The sequence below is a fragment of the Hemitrygon akajei genome, unplaced genomic scaffold (assembly GCF_048418815.1).
Source record: "Hemitrygon akajei unplaced genomic scaffold, sHemAka1.3 Scf000048, whole genome shotgun sequence".
Lineage (NCBI taxonomy): Eukaryota > Metazoa > Chordata > Chondrichthyes > Myliobatiformes > Dasyatidae > Hemitrygon > Hemitrygon akajei.
In genome coordinates this window covers 6,657,206-6,667,414 of record NW_027331934.1, presented here as the reverse complement: position 1 = coordinate 6,667,414, position 10,209 = coordinate 6,657,206, and the positions used below count along the sequence as shown (strand labels likewise).

Sequence of the window (10,209 nt, the reverse complement as noted above, 5' to 3'; positions counted from 1 at the left end):
ATTTGTAAGAGGATTGTACTTTGGCATTAGATACACTTTGATATTGAGTATATTGTTTATGTGAGCCGCTTTCTGCGTTAAAACGCCCGCTGAGTTTTCTATATACAAAAAAAAACTGAGGTATGGACATAGAAGCGGTGCTTGCAGGAATTGTTTAAAAATTTCGCCAGCGCTGAAACATCGATCATATGCGCAGGCGTCAATGTTGATGACGTATACGAATATTACGCATGCGCGCAGTTCACAAAAGGCCTCTGGAAAACGGCTGCCGGATCGGACGCAGGTAAGCGAATATTTCGGGGCGACTGTCTTAAACAGCGATTTCGGGACAATTCCTGTGAACTCCGCACAGCGTGACCCGTAATCCCGGGATAGTCCTGCTCTCTTCCCTCTCTCTCAGCCCTACGGGCCCCAGGGAGCTTCCGGCTGATGAGGGAATGGGAGCCGATGGATCTCTCAGACAGAGCTGAGCCCCGGCTATCTAAATGCAAGGATTAGGAACTCGGAGAAAGGGAACAAAATCGGGTATTTTACATCACCAGTTGAGAAAATCACCTTTGTTCTATCTCCAATCACTAACAAGAGAAAATCTGCAGATGCTGGAAATCCAAGCAACACACACAAAATGCCTGAGGAACTCAGCATTCGTACACTTTTCCGTAGATGCTGCCTGGCCTGCTGAGATCCTCCAGCATTTTGTGTGTGTTGCTTGAGCTACCTTCACTTGTTCTCGACTTTTCTACCCGTGACGACATGTTTTGACCCATTCTTTCAGGGAAGATAATAATATCAAAAACCTTTGCCCTGGGCAACAAGTAGCTTTCACATCACAAATGTGCCAGACTCCAATGAGACAGATTACTGCCCTTCCCTTCATATTCATTGGCATTACCATCACTAAGTTGATCACCGTCAGTCACCCAGGGGAGGGTTCAGGGGAAATAGTTATGTACAATACAGAAACTGGTGTTACCTGTGTGTATTGTGGTGATGCAAAAGTTGTTGGAGAGTTTACAAGTGGGAAGAGGTGGAGTGATATTTGGAAATCTGACTTTTTAAAGCATAATTTAGCAAGCAAACCATTTATGGACAATGTGCAAAAGCACTGGTGAGAGAATCCTTCATTACCCGTTACAGGCCTGCGACATGGTGTGAGAGTGCAGATAACTGGATCGAGCCCAGAGGAGATCACAGTTCTTACAGACAGTGATTTGCTGGCTGTTAAAATGAATACCTCTCTCTATAAAATTCACAGTGCACATGTCGTCACTGGGTAAGAGAATGCACAGTACAAGATTTATGTGCACACTGGTCATTACAAATTAGAGGGGACATTGGTGGGAAGGTGGGGAGAACTCCAGTGTCCCTGACACCCTAACCTACAAGATGAGTATCCAGCTGCACTTTAAGGAGTTGGAGCTGAAAATGGATGAATTTTGGATCATCCAGCAGTTGGAGGGAGTGATAGATATGACATGAAGAGAGGTGAGTTACACCTAAGGTGCAGGACACAGGAAACTGGTTGAGAGACATGAAGGAGAATGAAATTAAATAGCCATCGCAGAGTACTCTTGTTGCCATCCCACACAACAGCCAGGTGTGCCGCTTTAGAAACTGTTGGGGAGGGAGGGATTACCTGGCAAAGGAAAGTCAAACGGGTGATAGGGGATTCGTTAGTTAGGGGAACAGAACAGAGGGGATGAAAGGTCAGTTTTGATGGTGTCAAAAGGACCTGACAAGTGTGGTTTGGGATAGGCCGTTTTCTGGCAAAGGAGTACTTGGTAAGCGGGAGGCCTTCAGAAGTGACATTTTTGAGAGTGTAGAGTTTGTATGTTGAAAGGTAACTAGTGCAGGAAACCTTGGGTTTCAAGAGATATTGAGGCCCCCGATATTTTGTTCCTCTAAATGCCTCAGACTGTTGGGTGCTACCAAGACTCATTAATGACAACAGTATCATAATTTCACCCCCGAGCTCATCTGACTTTTTTTTAGTCATCTTCTGTTGGTTTCTAAAAGCTTCCAATAGTTTTTGCTCTTTTGATTTCCCTCTCTTTGGCTTTTATGTTGGCTTTTGCTTCTCATTTCAGCCACGATTGTGTCTTCCTGCCTTTACAATGCTTCCACTTCTTTGGGATGTATCGATCACTCAGCTCCTGAATTCTCCCAGAAACTCCAGCCATTGCTGCTCCGTTGTCACTCCTACTTTTTCCCTTCCAAACAAGTTTGCCAGATTCTCTGTCACAGAAACATGGAGAAGTTCAGTACGGAAACAGGCTATTTGCCCAATCCAGTCAATGCCAAACAAACATTTAAACTGTCTAATGCAACTAACTGCACCGGGACCATCGCCCTCCATACCCCTACCATCCAGGCTCCCATCCAAACTTCTTTTAAATGGTGAAACCGAGCTCATATTCACCACTTGTTCTGGCATCTCATTCCACACTCTCACGACCATTTCAGTGAAGAGCTTTTCCAAATGTTCCCATTAAATTTTCACTTCCCCACTTACCCATGACCTATGGTTGTCATCGCACCCATCCTCAGTGGAAAAAGCTGCTTACCTGTACCCTATCTCTCTACTGTCATAATGTTGTCTATTCCCAACAAATCCTCAAAGAAATGTATAATATCTTTGTTTATGTTTAGAGCCTTTTTTAGGTGTATAAGATGATGAGGGACACTGATCATCTGGATAGCCAGAGGCTTTTTCCCCAGGGCTGAAATGGCTAACGTGAGGGGGTATAGTTTTAAGGTGCTTGAAAGTTGATACGGAGGGGATGTCAGGGCTAACTTTATTTACACTGAGAGTTGTGGGTGCATGGAACGGATTGCAGGCTACTTGTGTGAGAGTGCTTCAGTTACTGTGGGGCCAGAAACCCATGCAGCTCAGTGGGAACAGGGAATAATACCAATGGAGAGAGTCAAACTAAGCCAGGTCACAGATCGGAGATGGCAGAAATGCCCCATTCTTTTAGAGACAGGAAAAGCATCAGAGAATTTGATGGTCATTCCGGATACCAGCACTCTGCCCAGTTAGAACATGATTTCTCTCCAACTCTTCACTGTAACAGTGTGATGCCAGCTGACACCTTGACAACTCAAGCGATCTCATTAGAAATGTCCTGCACCCATTGATGGATTTTGTAAATCTTTTTACAGGTTAAAAATGACAAGGAATTTGCCTACGGGAATCTCGAACACAACACGCCAGTTTTGTTGTCTCTATCCAGATATTTAAGAAGTGCGGCAAGGGATTCAGTCGATCATCCTTCCTGCTCAGACTGTCGGGAGGGATTCACTTGATCATCTGACCCAATGGCACGCCTGTTAGTTTACATGGGGGGAGCCCATTCATCTGCTCAGACAGTGGGAATGGATTCACTCGGTCATCTCAACTAAGGGTACATCAGCAAGTTCACACTGGGACAAGGCCATTCACCTGTACTGTGTGTGAGAAGGGATTCAATCTGTCAACCCACCTGTGGACACACCAATCAGTTTACATTGGGCAGAGGCTGGTCATCTGCGGAATTTTTTGGGGAAGAATTCACTCAGTCAACTAACCTAATGGCTCACCAGCGAGTTCACACTCGGGAGCGGCCGTTCACCTGCTCAGACTGTGGGAAAGGATTCACTCAGTCATCTCAGTTACTGAGACACCAGTCAGTTCACACTGGGGACAGGCCATTCAACTGCTCAGCCTGCGGAAAGGGATTCACTTCCGCATATAAGTTACTGAGACACCAGTCAGTTCACACTGGGGAGAGGCCATTCACCTGCTCAGACTGTGGGAAGGGATTCACTTCATCATATCAGTTACTGAGACACCAGTCAGTTCACACCAGAGAGTGGCCATTCACCTGCTCAGACTGTGGGAAGCGATTCACTGAATTATCTCGACTGAAGATACATCAACGAGTTCACACCGGAGAGAGGCCATTCAACTGCTCAGACTGTGGGAAGGGATTCGCTCAGTCATCTCAACTGAAGGTACATCAGCGAATTCACACTGGGGAGAGGCCATTCACCTGCTCGGACTGTGGGAAGGGATTCACTTCGTCATCTCTACTGAAGGTACATCAACAAGTTCACACTGGGGAGAAGCCGTTCACGTGCTCGGACTGTGGCAAGGCATTCACTTCATCAGCTCACTTACTGAGACACCAGTCAGTTCACACTGGGGAGAGGCCATTCACCTGCTCAGACTGTGGGAAGGGATTCACTTTGTCATATAAGTTACTGAAACACCGGTCAGTTCACACCGGAGAGTGGCCGTTCTCCTGCTCAGACTGCGGGAAGGGATTCACCGAATTACCTCAACTTAAGGTACATCAGCGAGTTCACACCAGAGAGAGGCCATTCACCTGCTCAAACTGTGGGAAGGGATTCGCTCAGTCATCTCAACTGAATGTACATCAGCGAATTCACACTGGAGAGAAGCCGTTCACCTGCTCAGACTGTGGGAAAGGATTCATTCAGTTATCTCAACTGAAGGCACACCAGGGAGTTCACACCGGAGAGTGGCAAATCACCTGCTCAGACTGTGGGAAGGGATTCGCTTCGTCATCCCATCTGAAGATACATCAGCGAGTTCACACTGGAGAGAGGCCGTTCACCTGCTCAGACTGTGGGAAGGGATTCACTTCGTCATCCCATCTGAAGGTACATCAGCGTGTTCACACTGGAGAGAGGCCATTCACCTGCTCAAACTGTGGGAAAGGATTCACTCAGTCATCCATCCTAAAGGCACACCAGCGACTTCACACTAGGTAGAGACCGATCTGCTCAGACTTTGGGAAAAGATTCTCTCAGCCAAATCAACCAGTGTGCATCATTGAGTTCACACTGGGGAGAGGCCGTTCACCTGCTGTGAATGTAGGAAGCGATTCACTCAGTCATCTAATCTTATGTAGCTCTCAGTTCTGCTGGCAGCTTAACAGAGGGGTTTATAGCCCGCCCACCCCAGTCTGGCCAAACTGAAGAATCTCGTTTGTGTGGATACTGAGCGATGTGTCCCCTGTGTAATCTGCCCCGGGGTTCATACTTTCTATGGACTATCTCTTTAAAATGCAAAGAGAACCGAGACTGACTTTGGACACGCTGTTGGATTTCTGCAGAAGTGCTGGGTTGTTATGGTGACCAGCTAATGTTTATGCTCTCTGTGGTTAAGCAAGGTCAGAATGATCCTTTACCGACACGGCAAGCGACTTCTTACAGAGAGAGGGGGCGGAGCTACATGATGGACAGCTGGTGTTCAGCACAATGGTATTTAAACACGGAACTGCTTTTCTCACAGGACACACGGACGCACGAAGGCAAGTGATGAAAGTTTCTGCCAGTTGGACTTTCTAGCAGGGTGGGATTTGAGGATCGATAAAAAAGAGTCGATCTGTGGCTGTTAGTGCGTGTAAGAGCAACCCTGTGGAATCTACCGGTGAGTCTAACCCTTGCCTTGGTTGGTAGACTTTCTCTTGAAAAGGTGCTTTTGAGTTGGTCACGTCTGGCTAACTTGGAAGATTTGATGGGCATTGGAAAAGGTCAACAACACCTGTTTACTTGGATTACATCTCCCTCTCCCTCCCTCCTCCCCCCCCCCCAAATCTTGTGAACTAAATTGAATCTACCACATCATCGTAAGACTATATCGTTTACCTCCTAGGTTTTGGATTTTATATACAGGTGGCCCCCATTTTTCGCACGCTCGCTTTACGACAGCTCACTGTTACGAAAGACCTACATTAGTACCTGTTTTTGCTGACCAAAGGGGATTTTCGCTTTTACGATAAAGATGATGCCTCCTTTATATGTGAGTTTACCCCGAAAAAGACTACCATGACCGTGAAGCCTTGTGCGGCAGTTGTGTACGCATGTGTGTACGTGCATAGCTGTGCACGTGCCGATTCTTTTTCTCTCCAAATCAATTTCAGTTCACTATCTTCCCGATTTTCAGTGAAACTACACTGTAAATTCAATATTTCTACTTTATATAGTGTGTATATTTATCATATCATTCCTACTTTTACTATAGGTTAGTGTTATTTTAGGTTTTATGTGCTATTTGGTATGATTTGGTGGGTTATTCTTTGGGTCTGGGAATGTCCAAAATCTTTTCCCATTTAGATTAATGGTAATTGCTTCTTCACTTCATGACATTTCGATTTACAAACGGTTTCATAGGAACACTCTACCTTCAGATACCGGGGGAAACCTGTATTCACACCTATATATGCATAACATTGCTAACCCTTGGATTAACTGGTTTAAGTTCACTATTATTAGTAGTTACCAATTAAATAGTGTTTGTTAACTGCAAAACCAGACTCCAAGTGTGTTCAATTGTTGCTGGTAGTTTTATAGGTTTGCGTCTGTGTGACACCTGAACTAACAAATGGTACATAATATGTGATTAAACTATTAAGATTTATAATTCTTACTTTGACTATAGGGTTAGTAAAGAAAACAAAAAAAAAGAAAAAGGGCCCACTCTCTCCATTCACGTCTTCTCATCTCTCCCCAGCAAAAGGCCATGAGAATCTCTCTTTCAGACTCACAAGAAAGAACATTTCTGTCATTGGATAATTTTGTCGTGTTTTTTCGTGCCCCACAAACGACCAGGAGATGCAGAAGATTCTTCAAGAAGTATTAAACTTTAATTTGCAAATCAAAGCTGAGACAGTCATTGAGCTAGTCGCTGATTGCCCACCGATCCTTGGACATAGCATGTTTTATAGCAATCTCCTGGCTTAGTTGCATTAGCATATGCAATCGGTCTACAGTTGCGTATCACACGTACATCCGCCACTATTGTTTCTACCCATTGACTTAATCATGTTCTAATCTACATCTCTTAGCTACCTCTCAATAACACACCATTGTCTTCTACATTCTTAAGATTTCATTCTCCTACTAAATTGGGTACAAGCATAGCAAATAGCAAACTCAGACTACATAATCTACATCTTTTAGCTTCCTCTTATTAAAACACCGTTGTCTTCTACATTCTTAAAATTTCATTCTCCTACTAAATTGGGTACATGCATAGCAAATAGCAAGTTTCAAAGCTGACTACATAGTTTTGGTTACACAGCAAATAATCTCAATTTTTATACTCCAATATATCCCCCCTTTGAGACCCAGAGGAGAAAAGACTAAGAGTCTGCGCACAAAAGCCCCAATAAATTCAAGCACTTATTCCCAAATCTTGGGTTAAACTATAATTTTCTGCGCCAAGACCTCAAAGTATTCTCTTCCTGTTACCCTGGGCCGCTGAGCCAAAAACCTGTCCCTTTGTACCTGAGACAGGGAAAAAGACTCAGCAGCCCTTACAATCTACTCCCACACTGTCTTTTTGCTCCTGTTCATCCTGCAGGTATTGTAGGCTGTAACAATACATTTTCGGTGTTTCTTTCTCCACTAAGCTTGCTTCAGTAATTGCCACGAGCATTGGAAATTGTTTGGTTGCAGCACGCACTACAAGAGATTTGAGACAAGGAAGAAAACAGCACAGCACAAGCGCACAGCTCAACAATATAATACTGACAGTTATTGCGATTTTAGTCAGCCATGCTCCCCATCCTCCGAGTCTACTTTCCAACCAATCAAAGAACTGATGTTCAAATCCTGCATTCTGTTTGACCTCCGTCCGCAGATTCTTTAATTTATTCATTGCTCTGGTGAAAGACCCTTCTGGGCTAGTATTGTTCGGTATGAAAGTGCAGCATTGTTCTCCAAACATTACACACACACCCCCTTTTTCTGCCAAAAGCCAATCCAGTACCTGTCTGTGTTGCCATGCCACCCTGCTAGTTGCATCCAGCTGTTGCCCTAAGGCCTCCAGCGCATCGTCAGTGTAGTTGATGAATCTCTGTTGATTGTAGTATATATAGTTTATCCATTCAACATTTTTGCTTACCCCTATCACAGGTATGATAGCTTCCTAGTGAGCATCTCATGCGATGTCAGGCATGTCACTCGATTAGTTTGCATGCGGTAACTCATCAATGCTAACGGTAAAGCATCGACCCAATTAAGTTTAGTGTCTGCACAAATTTTGTTTAGTTTGGCTTTCAGCGTTCCATTAATTCTCTCTACCATGCCCTGCGACTGAGGGTGGTATACACATCCAAATCTTTGCTTTATCCTCAGTGCCTGTAGTACCAGTTTGACCACTTTCTGGATAAAAGCTGAACCATTGTCTGAGCTAACTTCTGTAGGTATTCTAAACCTTGGGATCACTTCATTTGTCAGAAATTTTACCACTGTCTTTGCCCCTTGATCTCCGCCTCCACCCATCTGCTAAATCGATCAATTACTACCAGCATGTATCTTTTCCCTCTCACTGTCTTTATCATGTCTACGTAATCGATCACTAGATGTTTAAATGGTCCTTCAGGTACAGGAATGTGACCTATTGGGGTTGTAATTCCCTTCCGAACATTATTCTGTACGCATACCTCGCACTGTGACAAGACAAAGTCCACTGAAGCCTGTAAATAAGGTGACCAAAAACCATCCTTCTTTATTTTCTTTATCACTTCCACCCTTGCACAATGGTCCATCCCATGCGCTTCTGAAATCAGAATCGTCAGTAGAGGGGTGGGTGCAACTAACAAACCGTCTTCCGTGTTCCACAAGCCTTCCGGGTTCTGCTTGGCCCCCCTTTTTCTCCACATTGTCTGTTCTGCCAAAGTTGCCTTACCTTGTATTTCAATTACGTCCTCTACCTCAGGTTCTGGAGTTAGGCTTACCTGGGGGGCAATGACAGCTGATGTACACCCAGACGCTTTTCTGGCTGCCTCGTCCGCAGCTTGATTTCCTTTTGTTATTACATCATTTCCCTTTTTATGTGCCTGGCATTTTACTATAGCCAATGCTTTAGGTTTCATTATGGCTTTTATTAAGACTAGAATTTGCTGACAATGTTGTATGGGATCTCCATTACCTTTTTTAAAACCTCTCTGCTTCCACACTGCCCTGAACAAATGGCATACTCCGTGAGCATATGCTGAATCAGTATAGATATCTACTTTCTCACCTTTCATCATTTCACACGCAGCTGTCAGGGGTTTGAGTTCTGCTAGTTGGGCGGAACACGGTTGGGGACAGGACTCCATCCTAATAATCTTATAGCTCGACTGATCCTGCTGCACCACTGAGAATCCTGCGTGATTTCCATCATAATCCCTATAACAAGAGCCATCTACGAACAGAACCTTTTTATCTATCTCCTCTAGTGGTTCTGACCGTAAATCTGCTCTCAATTTGGTAAATGCCATCGTCTTCCCTACACAATCATGGGGTTCTCCTTCATAGTCCAAAGGGACAAAATCGGCTATATTACTGGTAGTGTATCACTGTATAGTTATGTCTGGAAATGTCAATAGCATCTGATACGCTGCTATCCTGGCTGGCGTCAGCATAGATTTTCCCCTTTCTAGCAATTCTGCTACTTTGTGGTGTGTGTACAGAGTCACAGGATAGCTCAGGCTTACAGATGATGCCTTTTCATATGCATAGTACAGCGCCGCCAATCCATGTTAACAGGGTGGATACGCCCGTACCACCTCATCTAGTCTCGTACTGTAGTATGCTATCGGCTGCTTTGCTTTTCCTGTGCCTGTCTCTTGTGTTAGAACCGCTGTGACATAACCCTCCTGTCCGTTGGATATATACAAATGAAAAACCTTCTCGTAGTCAGGCAAAGCTAATGCTGGTGCTGAATGCAATTCCTGCTTAATAGTATTGAAAGCTATCTCCGCCTCTCCATTCCACTGTAAGCCGTTCTTCAAATTTGGAATTCCTGCTTCTTTCATTATCTTTCTCAAAGGTGCCACAATCTCAGCATAATCTCCTATCCAATCTGAGCTGTACCCTGCCATTCCCAAAAACGTCATCATCTGCCCTACGGTCTGGGGTTTTGGGGCCTTAGTTATTGCCTCAATCTGATCTGGTGCTATCGCCTTCACTTCCTTGGATATTACCCTGCTTAAGTATTCCACTTGCTGCGTGCAAAATTGCAGGTTTTTTTTTTTGGATACTTTAGGTCCTCTGCGCGCTAATTTCTCTAACAGAGTTATAGTGTCCTGCTTACACTGTTCCTCACTGTGGGAGCAAATCAACAGGTCATCCACATACTGTAACAATGTACTTTCCAATGGTATGCCCTCTAGGTCTGCCTTCAATACCTGATTAAACATGTGTGATGAA

General features: G+C 44.5%; 1 protein-coding gene across 1 annotated transcript in view; it reads left to right on the top strand.

The window, feature by feature from the left end:
• Positions 1-234: 234 nt before the first annotated feature.
• Positions 235-10,209, top strand: part of LOC140720912 (uncharacterized) — a 129,100-nt gene continuing 119,125 nt past the window's right edge. The window contains 4 exon segments of the mRNA XM_073035759.1: positions 235-283; positions 3,163-4,234; positions 4,319-4,462; positions 4,544-4,697. Of these exon segments, the coding sequence (XP_072891860.1) occupies positions 3,571-4,234; positions 4,319-4,462; positions 4,544-4,697 (962 nt within the window). The 5' untranslated portion in view covers positions 235-283; positions 3,163-3,570.